This window comes from Salmo trutta, chromosome 27, assembly GCF_901001165.1.
Source record: "Salmo trutta chromosome 27, fSalTru1.1, whole genome shotgun sequence".
NCBI lineage: Eukaryota > Metazoa > Chordata > Actinopteri > Salmoniformes > Salmonidae > Salmo > Salmo trutta.
In genome coordinates, this window is record NC_042983.1 from 2,975,926 (window position 1) to 2,992,264 (window position 16,339).

The following is a 16,339-nucleotide window of genomic DNA, read 5'->3' on the forward strand; positions in this document are numbered from 1 at the left end:
CAAGAAGATGGAAGCAAAACACAAGTAACTCCAACAATTTTTCATCTCATAATTTCTTTATTTTGAATTAATGACTAAAACATGTGTATACATTAGTGCAAAGGCTATTACAGGTTCTTTGGATATAAAGAACAATATTCATCTAATGTATTTAAACATTTATTTTAAGGATCAATATTTTCAGCATGAGTAATACATAAAAGTGGTTATTTGTAAGTGGTCTTTGATTTAGAGGGTAGAATGGTGAGACAGGAATAAGGAAGCTTGGTGAACTAGATAAATGTGTATTCTGAAGCCCTGTCGGAATGCACTGTGTCCCACAGAACCAGAATAAAAGTGACCCTGGATGCCAACACCGATCCTCTCGGTGATCCACATGGCGGGTCGTGTGAACCTCTAGGCATTCAAAATGTCTGTACTGTTATGTATACATAACGTTGACATGAGAGAGTGCGGAGGGTGGTATGAAGGGATTCATCTGGAGCACTGGAGGTGTATGTGTTTACTTTTAGCTGAAAGCATGTTAGTATTCAGTCACAGGCAAGCACTAAATACTGCAAGGACATTGCACGGCACTGAAATGGATGCAAATATTGTACACTTACAGTGCCTTCAGAAAGTGTTCACACACCTTGACTTTTTCCACATTTTGTTGGGTTACAGCCTGAATTTAAAACGGATTGTTGACATTTTTGTCACTGGCCTAAACACAATACCCCATAATGTCAAAGTCTAAAGCTTGCCGCCATTGGACTCTGGAGCAGTGGAAAAGTCAAGGGGTATGAATATTTTCTGAAGACACTATATCACAGTGGATTATGGTCTCCCATCAATCATTCATAAGTTAAAAAAGGTATTTGGCTTCATCTCAGAGGAAGCCTGGAGAGATTCATTCTGTAAAAACAGCAGTACCAGATGTATTTTAAAGGAGACAGGGACTCATTTTCCACATCGCATGGTTGCAGTGTCCATGTTTAAAAAGCGAACGTGCATCCTCGTCTCAATATCGAAGGTTTTAAGAATCTGTGGGGAGAAAATGTAGTATTCAATATATAAAGTATAGCAGTATATTAAGACACCAAATGTCACTGTTTTAATAGCATTCTTTTGCATAACTCAAAAGTGAAATGGCATTTCCTTTTTTCAACCAATGTAACAATAGCCAATTTGAATAGCTTGTGAAATGGGGAAGTGGCGAAGAGGTTGTACACAGTGTACAAAACATTAGGAATACCTTCCTGATATTGAGTTGCACCTCCCCCCCCCCAACCCCTCCCTTTTTCCCTCAGAACAGGCTCAATTCGTCAGGGCATGAACCCTACTTGGTGTCGAAAGCATTCCACAGGGATGCTGGCCAATGTTGACAATGCTTCCCACAGTTGTGTCAAGTTGGATGGATGTTTTTTGGGTGGTGGACCATTCTTGATACACACGGGAAACTGAGTGTGAAAAACCAAGCAGCGTTACAGTTCTGGCACCTACTACCATACCCTTTTCAAAGGCACTTAAATATTTTGCTCGCCCATTCGCCCTCTGAATGGCACACATACACTATATATACAAGAGTATGTGGACACCCCTTCAAATTAGTGGATTCCAATATTTCAGCCACACCCGTTGCTGACAGGTGTATAAAATCGGGCACACAGCCATTAAATCTCCATAGACAAACATTGGCATTACAATGGCCTTACTGAAGAGCTCAGTGACTTTCAACATAACACCGTTATAAATCTGTCAACTGTAAATGCTGTTGTTGTGAAATGGAAACATCTAGGAGCAACAACAGCTCAGCCGCGAAGTGGTAGGCCACACAAGCTCACAGAACGGGACTGCAATGTGTGCCATTCAGAGTGCCGAAGCAAAAATCGTCTGTCCTCTGTGCAACACTCACTACCGAGTTCCAAACTGCCTCTCGAAGCAACGTCCGCGCAAGAACTGTTTGTCGGGAACTTCGTGAAATCGGATTCCATGGCCGATCATCCGCACAAAAGCCTAAGATTACCATACGCAATGCCAAGCGTCAGCTGGAGTGGTGTAAAGCTCCCCGCCATTGGACTCTGGAGCAGTGGAAAAGCGTTCTCTGGAGTGATGAATCATACTTCACCATCTGGCAGTCTGACGGACTGGGTTTGGCGGATGCCAGGAGAACGCTATCTGCCCCAATGCTTAGTGTCAACTGTAAAGTTTGTTGGAGGAGGAATAGTTAGTTCCAGCGAAGGGAAATCTTAACGCTACAGCATACAATGCCATTCTAGACGATTCTGTGCTTCCAACTTTGTGGCAACAGTTTGGGGAAGGCCCTTTTCAGCAGGACAATGCCCCTGTGCACAAAGCAAGGTCTATACAGACACGGTTTGTCGAAATCGGTGTGGAAGAACTTGACTGGCCTGCACAGAGCCCTGTGCAGCCCTGTGACCTCAACCCCAACCCCATCGAACACCTTTGGGATGAATTAGAACGCCGACTGCGAGCCAGGCCTAATCGCCTAACATCAGTGCCCAACCTCATTAATGCTCTTGTTCCTGAATGGAAGCAAGTCTCTGCAGAAATGTTCCAACATCTAGTGGAAAGCCTTCCCAGAAGAGTAGAGGCTGTTATAGCAGCAAAGGGTGGTACCAACTCCATATTAATGCCCATGATTTTGGAATGAGATGTTCGATGAGCAGGTGTCCACATACTTTTGGTCATGTTGTGTACACAATCCATGTCTCAAGGCTTAAAAATCCTTATTTAACCTGTCTCCTCCCCTTCATCTACACTGATTGAAGCGGATTTATCAAGTGACATCCAATACGGGATCATACTTTTCACCTGGATTCACCTGGTTAGTCTGTCATGGTAAGAGCAGTTGTTTCTAATGTTTTGTACACTCACTGTATACTGTACTGTATACACAACCATACCTGAAGAAAGTTTTCAAAAGTGATTCCTTCATAGAATTCATCAGGTTCCTGAAAAACAAAGTAACCCAATTTAAAGGGGAAATCTACAGTTGCTACATACATTTTTACATAGGGTTACTGGAACTTTTTAAATGTACCAGTAAACTACCAGAATTTAGGTAACTTTCAAGGTTTCTTTGGAATTGTATAAAATGACATCTAGGGCCTTTTGGGTACTTCAGATTATCACGGGTGTCTAATAATATCTGTCCCTCTGTGTGGCCTTATCACGTGTAAAATATATGAAATAATCAAATAAGATGATTTAAAAAAGATATATATATATGTGACAAAGCTGTACAAATTATCCGAAATATAAATCAACTTAGTGAAAACCATTGGTGTTTAATATTAAGGTTTCAGCATGAAATATCCTTTGTATTTTATTGTACACACGTTATTGTTTGAACTGCAGTTTGCCACTTTAAGCAATAAGGCATGAGGTCCTGTGGACTATCATGAATATCAGACGGCTAAGGGTTGTTCTTAGGCACAAAGCAGTACAAAGTAGAACAGTTCTTTGCACTTAAAAATAAGGTGTGATTCACTGTAATCAATTGTGTTATAATTTTATCTGACTCACGCACTTTATTAACACTTTGGTCTTAGGGTACGAACATTGGTGATTAAGTGATAACCCGTTACCATTTTGCCCCTTGTGGTGCTTGCAACTTCCAGCATGGCGGCGTCTGCAATTGCCTTTGCGGTCTCCTGCCCGATTGTGCCAGCCTTAGACAGGAGCTCTTCTACCGCCTAGAGGAAGAAAAGAGCACACCGGTCCATTCAACGTCAATGCTAAACAGACCTTCACAAAATGTACCGGGATAGGTGTGCTGACATAGGATCAGTTTTGCCTTTTTGATCATAATGAATAATATTACATGGACAAGGGGGAACCTGATTTTAGTACAGCACTCCTACTCTCAGATGCTTTGTGAATACACGCCCTGGGCCTGGAGGATTATGGTGAGGAGAGAGTAGAAAAGGGAGGCCTTACCCGTCTGTACTCCTCCAGAGTGATGGTGCCGTCACTGTCTGTGTCATGCATGTTGAACACAACTGAAGAGACACAATGAAGACGAACAAGCAAAATAGGACATTTTTACTAACTATTTTATCCCCAAAGATAGTGTAACAGGTCTCTACTATGATTTCTAGGGGAAGGGTTTGGAAGGGTTCCAGGGACAGGATAGGGGCCTAATGGCTCATTTCATATCATCAGGGTGGATGAGGAAGTCATGATTATGAGAATGTTTGGCTTTCTGAGCTGCATCCATGATAAGTAGGAGCAAGACAGACTGGCTGGTCTACTCCAGACCCAATCTAGACTCTACACTAGAGTATGATTAGAGAACTGAAACTATGTTATGTTTCTATCTAGAATAGCCCTTATATAAAACATGTTGCCTGCATGACTCAGTCAAGACCACATTAGCCCACTGAGCTAAAGCCTAGGCATTAGCTCTGGGCACAAACACAAGTCTCAGCAAAGTTACTCTACTCATCACCAAACCATACAGCGTAGTTTTTCCCGCCTCAGTTTCTCCCTCTCCTCCTCTGTGATGTGCATAGGTGCCGGGCGAAAGTGAGACATGACCATAAGGAACTCCTCAAAGCCAATCACCTGGACCGTACCCGCCTCATTCTGACGGAGGTTTCTAAATCAAGTAAACACAGAGAGGCATTAGCCTGGTTGAACCAGACTAACCGGTGAGGTTACCAAGGCTAGAGGTATAGAGTTACATGTATATGTGAATTCACTCAGACTGCCCTGCGTTGAACATGCTTCAAAACTAAGGCCTTTACAGCATCACTGATTACCTCATGAACAAAACTGTCCTCTGTGTAAAAACATTGTTTTAACAGTTAATGACAGTGAATACAGTATGTATTAAATGAGAGATTTCAATATTGTACTTTGGCTATATAATCACCTTTTGTCAAAGAAGGCATTAATAATTTGAGCCCGGAGTGGATTGTTATCTAGAGCAGAGATGCTCGCCAAATCCTGTCGACTGCAAAAGAAAACATGACATGAAAATATGTTAGTAACAACTATATTATCATGTGAGATGTTTACCGCCTTTTGCTAAAGGCCAAGGTTACTGTTAACAAGTATTATATTAAGGTTACTGTCAAAAAGTATCAATTACATTGGTACATCCCTCTCACTAACAGGTAGGACAAATATAACCTCTTACAAGGCACGCCTCATATGTTAATGTACCAGAAACAATAATACCATATTAGAAATACTTGTTTAATTACAAATTTCTCCAGTATATTCTTCAGTATTCTTATCGTAATGAACGGTATCAAGAAAATGTCCAGGATAAGTGGTCTTTGCAAGCAGGTTGGCTGCTAGGTAATGTGTTTACATATTACAGCATATCAATGACTGCCAATTTTGAAGCCTGTGTTAAGGCTTCCAGAAGTGTAAGTGTTATAAAATACCAAATGTTGCACTTACACTTCTAGAGGCCTTAACAAAGGCTACCATACAGTGACTACAGGGCAAAGGCAAATACTCAACCATTAAAGGTTTAAGACTTACTTCCACTCCAATCTGTCCCCTGTAGACATTTAATTGATGGGGTACTACTACTACATATCAATTAAATTGGTACATCACAAATGTAGCCAGAAACAACAATACCATGCACCCACTAGTGGTCAAAAGGATTTTGGCACTTCAAAAATACAGTACGTTAACGTATTCTTTGGGGTGGAATTACAAGCCATTTGAAATACAACAAAACCTTTTTTACTTTAGAGGATGTGCTTTGATTTTGTTCGACCTTGTACTCTGTGTTATTCTATTTTGTACATTCACAAATACAGTAAGTGAACTGCTACTATATTTTACGTAACATATTTTAAGGTAAATTCCAAAATACATAAAATATTTCCCGAATGCTTTTACAGTATATGAATAGATGAGATGGGTGACAGCCGATGATGTACTGTAAATATATGGTGTTGGTGACACTACCTTAGTGTCTCCTCATTCTTGCTCAGCTGTCTGAATCTCTTGTTGAGGTTGCCAATCTGCTCCAGGGAAACTGAATGGAAACAATCACAGTAGTTTGGAGGAGTAAATTAGCATTAGCAAGTTAAGACTTATTAAAGGCATAATAACTTGAGGGTATTCCATTTCTAGATACCCCACCCTTCTAGACTAGCTGGATATCTTTACCAAATATTTTCAATTTTTTTTGCCTTTCCTTCTGGTATGTATTGGTTTTGAAGTGTAAAACATGTAAATGACCTGTATCAATTATGAATTTAGGATTCCGGTGCAAAAGGGTACAGAACAGATAAACCTCTTCAGAAATGGGCAGAATTGTGACAACAATAGGCCTACGACACAATCAGCATAATGATTAAAAAAAACACAATCGGCCTAATAGAAAAACAAACATACTCTAGTGAGATTATATTTGCTTTCAAAGGAAACTTTGAATTATTGACTTCTTTGTGGGCTAATGTCCGAAATAAAGGATCACAGGGGGTTATATTTCCACAACATTTGAATGTTATGGTTGCAAGATACAGTTCAAGTACCACAGATTGTGATATTTTACTTTGCGTGCAAACTTTGTGTACAATAGTGCTTATTTTGACTTCTCCTCAAAGGTGGAACGTGCTTTGCCCTCACAGTGCTTGTTGAAAGCACATAAGGGTCATTTCATGGTAACAGAATGACGGTGAGACTATTTTTCACTTTAAAAGTATGCCAAACAAAAACCATTGATTGAAAAGTTAAACAAACCATATGCACAAGGACTACATTTATCAATTTCTACTGACATTTTTACAAAACACATTTACTCAAATGACAGTGCAGATTTGCTAACATACTTAAGGTAAAATCTCCCTCAGTTTTTTATGTGACCACATTTTCCAAAAATTCTGTTAAATATCTACTCCAAATTAAGACTTTTTCTGTTTGCCAAGACCCCTTTTCCATCTGTTTGACCAGATTATTCTACATTTTTAGGATGTAAAATAGTTAAAGAATTTATATGCCTTAATAAAAATAAAATGTATGTATGTATGTATGTATGTATGTATGTATGTATGTATGTATGTATATATATATATATATATATATATATATATATACACATACAGCTTTATATATACAGCTTTTATTTGACACCAAATTTGATGTGCTACTATAAACTTCACATGTTAGTGCTTATGGGGCTTTTTACATGGAAATGCCCTTAACAAAATTAATGTTTGTAGTAGCAACAACGACTGAAGGTGAATGCTTCAGCAACCACACAAAACAATGCCACACACTAAACTCTTGCACAGGCATGTTTATAGACTTATGTGGGTGGTGTGTGCATGCAGCAATACAGCAATATTGCGTATTGCATTTCAGACTCTTCTGTTTTCCCTCTCAACCCTTTGAGTTGCATCTGTATTCAGCCAACCTTGACTTTGCACCGCAAGCTCATGGCTCAACTCTTAATCCATGTTTGTGAACAGAGGTATCAGTGCAACTGTTGCAACAATGTAATCACAGGAAGGATAACAGATTTGTTAGTCATGTTTTCAAGCAGATAATAGAAATCCCTGAATTGCTAAATCCTCAAGCCTCTCAGGCATGGGGTTGTGTGTGGAATGACTTAAGCAAGAGACATGTTGCTATAGTAGTATCAGTATTTATCAGACAAGGCCTAGACCTATAGGTATTTACAGTGAGGGAAAAAAGTATTTGATCCCCTGCTGATTTTGTACATTTGCCCACTTACAAAGAAATGATCAGTCTATAATTTTAATGGTAGGTTTATTTGAACAGTGAGAGACAGAATAACAACAACAAAAATCCAGAAAAACGCATGTCAAAAATGTTATAAATTGATTTGCATTTTAATGAGGGAAATAAGTATTTGACCCCTCTGCAAAACATGACTTAGTACTAGGTGGCAAAACCCTTGTTGGCAATCACAGAGGTCAGACATATCTTGTAGTTGGCCACCAGGTTTGCACACATCTCAGGAGGGATTTTGTCCCACTCCTCTTTGCAGATCTTCTCCAAGTCATTAAGGTTTCGAGGCTGACGTTTGGCAACTCGAACCTTCAGCTCCCTCCACAGATTTTCTATGGGATTAAGGTCTGGAGACTGGCTAGGCCACTCCAGGACCTTAATGTGCTTCTTGAGCCACTCCTTTGTTGCCTTGGCCGTGTGTTTTGGGTCATTGTCATGCTGGAATACCCATCCACGACCCATTTTCAATGCCCTGGCTGAGGGAAGGAGGTTCTCACCCAAGATTTGACGGTACATGGCCCCGCCCATCGTCCCTTTGATGCAGTGAAGTTGTCCTGTCCCCTTAGCAGAAAAACACCCCCAAAGCATAATGTTTCCACCTCCATGTTTGACGGTGGGGATGGTGTTCTTGGGGTCATAGGCAGCATTCCTCCTCCAAACACGGCGAGTTGAGTTGATGCCAAAGAGCTTCATTTTAGTCTCATCTGACCACAACACTTTCACCCAGTTGTCCTCTGAATCATTCAGATGTTCATTGTCAAACTTCAGACGGGCATGTATATGTGCTTTCTTGAGCAGGGGGACCTTGTGGGCGCTGCAGGATTTCAGTCCTTCACGGCGTAGTGTGTTACCAATTGTTTTCTTGGTGACTATGGTCCCAGCTGCCTTGAGATCATTGACAAGATCCTCCCGTGTAGTTCTGGGCTGATTCCTCACCGTTCTCATGATCATTGCAACTCCACGAGGTGAGATCTTGCATGGAGCCCCAGGCCGAGGGAGATTGACAGTTATTTTGTGTTTCTTCCATTTGCGAATAATCGCACCAACTGTTGTCACCTTCTCACCAAGCTGCTTGGCGATGGTCTTGTAGCCCATTCCAGCCTTGTGTAGGTCTACAATCTTGTCCCTGACATCCTTGGAGAGCTCTTTGGTCTTGGCCATGGTGGAGAGTTTGGAATCTGATTGATTGATTGCTTCTGTGGACAGCTGTCTTTTATACAGGTAACAAACTGAGATTAGGAGCACTCCCTTTAAGAGTGTGCTCCTAATCTCAGCTCGTTACCTGTATAAAAAGACACCTGGGAGCCAGAAATCTTTCTGATTGAGAGGGGGTCAAATACTTATTTCCCTCATTAAAATGCAAATCAATTTATAAAATTTTTGAATTTTTTGTTTTTGTTATTCTGTCTCTCACTGTTCAAATAAACCTACCATTAAAATTAAACTGATCATTTCTTTGTCAGTGGGCAAATGTACAAAATCAGCAGGGGATCAAATACTTTTTCCCTCACTGTATGAGACATATGAGTGTGTCGCTCAGGTAGCACAGTGAAACAGGGTCAGTTATTGCAGAAATTGACCCACTATGCTATTCACTTTCTGCATCTACGTCACACTGCTGAGTCTACCTACCTTTAACGTATCGTTTCTGCACTAACATCACAAGAAAGAGAACTTTATTTTGATGGGTGTTTGTTTTGTTGAATTGAAAAAAGGAATAATTTAATAGAGTGGAAATGTTTACAAATTAGATGCTCTGAAATTCAAGCAACTTCCAAAAATTAACACTGATTATAGTGATATTATGTCTGATCTCACAAACAATGTGAAGTATGTATAGATAGGTGTAATGTAGCTATTGACACACTTGTTGAATTATGCAACAGAATGTGACACCAGTTATTAATGAGGCAGTTGAGACAGCGCAGGTTAGTGCAGATAGGCCTAGACAGAACAAGTTTTTGGTGGTTTCAGCCCAGTTCCACTCATTTATGTTAATGTAGAATACAGTGCATTCGGAAAGAATTCAGACCCCTTTAATCATCTACACACAATACCCCATAATGACAAAGCAAAAAAAGGGATTTAGACATTTTTGCTAACTTATAAAAAACTGAAATATCACATTTACATAAGTATTCAGACCCTTTACTCAATACTTTGTTGAAGAACCTTTGGCAGCGATTACAGCCTCGAGTCTTCTTGGGTATGACACTACAAGCTTGGCACACCTGTATTTGGGGAGTTTCTCCCGTTCTTCTCTGCAGATCCTCTCAAGCTCTGTCAGGTTGGATGGGGAGTGTCGCTGCACAGCTATTTTCAGGTCTCTTCAGAGATGTTCGATCGGGTTCAAGTCCGGGCTCTGGCTGGGCCACTCAAGGACATTCAGAGACTTGTCCCGATGCTACTCCTGCATTGTCTTGGCTGTGTGCCTAGGGTCGTTGTCCTGTTGGAAGGTGAACCTTCGCCCCAGTCTGAGGTCCTGAGCACTCTGGAGCAGGTTTTCATCAAGGATCTCTCTGTACTTTGCTCCATTCATCTTTACCTCGATCCTGACTGGTCTCCCAGTCCCTGCCGCTGAAAAACATCCCCACAGCATGATGCTGCCACCACCATCCAGGTTTCCTCCAGACGTCACGCTTGGCATTCAGGCCAAAGAGTTCAATCTTGTTTCATCAGACCAGAGAATCTTGTTTCTCATGGTCTGAGAGTCCTTTAGGTGCCTTTTGGCAAACTCCAAGAGGGCTGTCATTTGCCTTTTACTGAAGAGTGGCTTCCGTCTGGCCACTCTGCCATAAAGGCCTGATTGGTGGAGTGCTGCAGAGATGGTTGTCCTTCAGGAAGGTTCTCCCATCTCCACAGAGGAACTCTGTCACCTCTCTGACCAAGGCCCTTCTCCTCCGATTGCTCAGTTTGGCCGAGCGGCCAGCTCTAGGAAGAGTTTTGGTGGTTCCAAACTTCTTCCATTTAAGAATGATGGAAGCTACTGTGTTCTTGGGGACCTTCAATGCTGCAGACATTTTGGTACCCTTCCCCAGATCTGTGCCTCGACACAATCATGTCTCAGAGCTCTACGGACAATTCCTTCGACCTCGTGGCTTGTTTGTTCTCTTACATGCACTGTCAACTGCGGGACCTTATATAGACAGGTGTGTTCCTTTCTAAATCATTTCCAATCAATTTAATTTACCACAAGTAGACCCTAATCAAGTTGTAGAAAAAACTCAAGGATGATAAATGGAAACCGGATGCACCCTATTTCCCGAGCATTTCGATTCTCATAGCAAAGGGTCTGAATACTTTTGCAAAAAAAATACTGAATACTACTGAATACATTTGCAAAAAAATTCTAAAAACCAAATTTTTATTTGTCATTATGAGGTATTGTGTGCAGATTGCTGAGGAAAATGTTTTATTTAATCAATTTTAGAATAAAGCTGTAATGTAACAAAATGTGGAAAAAGGGAAGGGGTTTGACTACTTTCTGAATGCACTGTATATGCGAATACTGTACACCCAGTGTATTTATGCAAATGATGCACGTATAATTGTATTTATTTTAACAAACAATATTTACAAAATACCTGATTTACCATTTGAAAATGTTTATATGAGTTTATTCTAAGAAAGAAAAGGAGACATTTGACAATAAATTGAATACCTGAATTCCCACCAAAATCCTTCAACACTGATTCATTATTTGTCCGTGCCAGTAAAATGTTTTATGTGCTATAATACAGTCAATATCTGATGGATTAAAAACATTATAGTTTGGAGTATCTTCATCCATTGCTCAACTGTTGCATTTATTAAAATTGTTTGTAGAACATTAACAATTTTGATGACCATTGCTACTGTGCTTGCTCAATCAGCCTAGGTGATTTTGCATTCAACAATTTTACTTTGGCCAGCCATAGAAAGCAAAACGTAGGTATGAGTTTTTGGTTGTTGAGTCAAATAGACCATACCCATTTCAAGCTTATCTTTCTAAAAAATAAAAAGTTATTTCAGAATATTTAGTTGGCTAACTTATTGATCCTGCTTTGTAGTATACCCCTCAGAAATTCAATAGTTATTTCTGGTTGTTTATCAAGTTAGCAGGCTAACTAGTTGATCCTGCTTTGTACAGATGTAGGATCTTAATTCGATCACCCTGTTGACTTTCCTGCAATGCAGGACATTTTTAAATTGTTATTGTATTTGAGGTTTAAAAAGGCTGCTGAAGTTAGAAATGTCTAATTTGTAAATTACAAAAGTGATTTTCCCTCATGAATGTATAAAAAAAAAATGTATCAACCCCTACAAAAATGTCCATTAATTATAATTCACATTTCCTTTTGGTGCAGGATTAATTTCCTGCTGTAGCAAACTGGATCAAATTTAAGATCCTATATCTGTAGTATACCCCTCTGGTCTTCATCTTCTGCTTTGGCTAATGAACTGAAGCAATGTCTTAGCTCGATGGTAAAGGCTTTCTTTATCTCAGGCAAGGTGTTGCTTGTTGATGTTGAATATTTTCCACCCTTGTTTTACAGCATGCGTGGCTCACAGCTTCCACCAGGTAGTGGTTGCTGTTGACATCTGCCCCATGGTGGACCTTGACATCCTATAGAGACCTTTGGCAAGTCTCGTTGACAATGATGTGGTCGATTTGGTTGACAGTGTGGCCATCTGGGGTTCTTCATGTTAATTTATGGATGTATTTGTGAGGGAAGAGTGTGCCACCAATCACACAGCTGTTATTGAGGAAGAAGTCGGCAAGCCTTTCACCGTTGTTATTGACGGTCCCACAGCCGTGTTGCCCCATGGCCTGCTCATAGTCGGTGTTATCGGCTCCAACCTTCGCATTCATATCTCCAGTTATCAGGAACACATTGTATTGTGGGACATTGGATACTGCTTGCAGTAGATGCTCATACCAGTCATCCTTGTCCTCTTCCTCTGTCTCGTTGGTGGGGGCATAGCACTGCAGGTTGGTGACCTTGCAGTTGAATATTGCTCTGATAAGCTGGTCACTGATGGGTTCCCATTCCAAGAGAGATTTGGCAGTTGTTTTGCTAACAATGAGAGCTAAACCACTGGAGTGGGCATTGTCCTTTCCTGGGAAGAGAATTGTTGAGCCATCACTTGTCACCTTGCGTCTTTAACCATTCCATCCTTAACCGAAACCACACCTGTATAGCTTTCAGGATCACGGAAAACACAAGCTTTCCCACAAATGCCAAGAAAACAGCACTCAGGGAAGACATGGTTATAAACTTCAGTTCAAATACTTGCATACCATTCAGCTGCATAATGCGCGTCACGTTTCTTCACCATTATCTTACTTTAGGAGTTATCTCACACTGGAAAACCAACCAACCAAGTTATTACAATCTAAACATTTTATGTTTAACATTGAAAATCAGAGTATTGTTTTATGTCTTGATTGACCTCTCTCACCCTTCTACAGAGGGAGGAGGAAGCACAGTTCTCCCATTTATAACAGAAGCCAGCTGATGAGAATGAACAGATCAATGTTCCAAGCACAACAAATGTTGCCGCAACAGACCAAATCTGCACAATATCATCCTATCACAAGAGTAATTATCCCACTTTTTAAAAACATATATATATTTTTTTACCCTTGTCACTTCCAAAATAGTGTGATATTAGACTTTCAATGTATTTGAGTTACATAATTTACAGTAATACTGCACTCTGAATCTTCACAAATTCTAATGTTCTTCTTTTCCCTATCAATAGAGTAGGCTGTATACTCCAATAGGTTATTCACCATACATGGCACCATATTGGCAAGTAGCATGACATTCTATTCAACTTGTTAAATAAACAGTTGTCCATCTGTCCTTTTAAGCTTTTTGGAAGGAGTAGCCTACCACTCTTAGATTTTCAATGGAATGACAGAAGGACAATCCAACTATTGTCTATTCATGTGAAAACAGCTGGAATACAGTGTCTTATTCTATGCTCTTCAGAAGACTCACTACAAAGTAATGTGACAAAGCAATTCTTAATTCCAGTTTGAACTATGAAATTGAGGCATTTATGCTATTTGTCCCTTCATCTAAGGATAGGCTATTTATTTTCCTGACACAAGATCAAATGAGTTTTTTTGTGTGCATTTGATAATCCAATAGAAACAGTGTAATCAATAAGTGCATCGAGGACGTCGTCCCCACTGTGACTGTACAAACATACCCCAACCAGAGGCCATGGATTACAGGCAACATTCGCACTGAGCTAAAAGGTAGAGCTGCTGCTTTCAAGGTGGGGGACTCTAACCCGGAAGCTTATAAGAAATCCTGCTATGCCCTCCAACGAACCATCAAACAGGCAAAGCGCCAATACAGGGCTAAGATTGAATCATACTACACCGGCTCCGACGCTCGTCTTATGTGGCAGGGCTTGCAAACTATTACAGACTACAAAGGGAAGCACAGCCGCGAGCTGCCCAGTGACACAAACCTACCAGACGAGCTAAATCACTTCTATGCTCGCTTCGAGGCAAGCAACACTGAGGCATGCATGAGAGCATCAGCTGTTCCGGATGACTGTGTGATCACGTAGCCGATGTGAGTAAGACCTTTAAACAGGTCAACATTTACAAGGCCACAGGGCCAGACGGATTACCAGGACGTGTGCTCCGGGCATGTGCTGACCAACTGGCAGGTGTCTTCACTGACATTTTCAACATGTCCCTGATTAAGTCTGTAATACCAACATGTTTCAAGCAGACCACCATAGTCCCTGTGCCCAAGAACACTAAGGTAACCTGCCTAAATTACTACAGACCCGTAGCACTCACGTCTGTAGCCATGAAGTCCTTTGAAAGGCTGGTAATAGCTCACATCAACACCATTATCCCAGAAACCCTAGACTCACTCCAATTTGGATAACGCCCAAACAGATCCACACATGATGCAATCACTATTGCACTCCACACTGCCCTTTCCCACCTGGACAAAAGGAACACCTATGTGAGAATGCTATTCATTGACTACAGCTCAGCGTTCAACACCATAGTACCCGCAAAGCTCATCACAAAGCTAAGGACCCTGGGATGAAACATCTCCCTCTGCAACTGGATCCTGGACTTCCTGATGGGCGGCCCCCAGGTGGTGAGGGTAGGTAGCAACACATCTGCCACGCTGATCCTCAACACAGGGGCCCCTCAGGGGTGCGTGCTCAGTTCCCTCCTGTACTCCCTATTCACCCACGACTGCGTGGCCAGTTACGACTCCAACACCATCATTAAGTTTGCAAACGACACAACAGTGGTAGGCCTGATCACAGACAAGACAGCCTATAGGGAGGTAGGTCAAAAATAGGTCAGAGACCTGGCTGGGTGGTGCCAGAATAACAACCTATCCCTCAATGTAACCAAGACTAAGGAGATGATTGTGGACTACAGGAAAAGGATGACTGAGCATGCCCCCATTCTCATCAACAGGGCTGTAGTGGAGCAGGTTCAGAGTTCAAGTTCCTTAGTGTCCACATCACCAACAAACTAGAATGGTCCAAACACACCAAGAGAGTCGTAAAGAGGGCATGACAAAGCCTATTCCCCCTCAGCAAACTAAAAAGATTTGGCATGGGTCCTCAGATCCTCAAAAGGTTCTTCAGCTGCAACATCGAGAGCATCCTGACTGGTTGCATCACTGCCTGGTATAGCAACTGCTTGGCCTCTGACCGCAAGGCACTACAAAGAGTAGTGCATACGGCCCAGTAAATCACTGGGGCTAAGCTGCCTGCCATCCAGGACCTCTACACCAGGCGGTGTCAGAGGACCCCACCCACCCCAGTCATAGACTGTTCTCTCTACTACTGCATGGCAAGCGGTACCGGAGTGCCAAGTCTAGGACCAGGCTTCTCAAAAGCTTTTACCCCCAAACCATAAAACTCCTGAATAGGTAATCAAACGGCTACCTGAACTATTTTCATTGTGTGTCCCCACCAACCCCTCTTTTACGCTGCTGCTACTCTCTGTTTATCATATATGCATAGTCACTTTAGCCATACCTACATGTACATACTACCTCAATTAGCCCGACTAACCAGTGCTTTTATATAGCCTCGCTATTGTTATTCACTGTCTTTTTACTGCTGTTTTTTTATTTCCTTCTCTATTCACCTAATACCTATTTCTTACCTAAAAATTGCACTGGTTAGGGCTTGTAAGTAAGCGTTTCACTGTAAGTCTACACCTGTTGTATTCGGCGCACGTGACAAATAAACTTTGATTTGAATAACACGTATAGTTTGAGCATAATATAGTCCAGGCTACTTACATCCAGTTCGATCAGCCAGATCTTGGAACTCATGTTCAGTGCGCGCAGACTGCGAGGCTCCCATTGCGGTTATTCCCAAAAGAGCGACACTTGCGCATTGAAATTCTTACAAGAGTGTACTACGATCTTTGCCGCAGGTGAATCTACGAGTTATGTGGACTTTTCGCACTCCTACTGTACTGTGCTCCCTACCAACTAGCGATTCCCTCTGCTGTCATAAAGAAGTTAGTAACACATGCACTCTTTATTATGGTCTGTCGGAAGGGACGCTTTGCTGTTATCCCCAAGGTCCTAATCTCCCGTGGGCAGATTCTGCGTGT

At 41.3% G+C, this 16,339-nt stretch overlaps 1 protein-coding gene across 1 annotated transcript; it reads right to left on the reverse strand.

The window, feature by feature from the left end:
* Positions 1-37: 37 nt before the first annotated feature.
* On the reverse strand, positions 38-16,268 carry tesca (tescalcin a). The gene is made up of 8 exons (XM_029716335.1): positions 16,020-16,268; positions 5,938-6,007; positions 4,880-4,960; positions 4,464-4,603; positions 3,943-4,004; positions 3,591-3,698; positions 2,907-2,954; positions 38-1,023 (listed from the first exon to the last, which is right to left on the reverse strand). Exons 1-8 carry the CDS (start codon positions 16,081-16,083, stop codon positions 940-942), a joined length of 657 nt encoding a protein of 218 aa, XP_029572195.1. The 5' UTR covers positions 16,084-16,268; the 3' UTR covers positions 38-939.
* Positions 16,269-16,339: the final 71 nt, after the last annotated feature.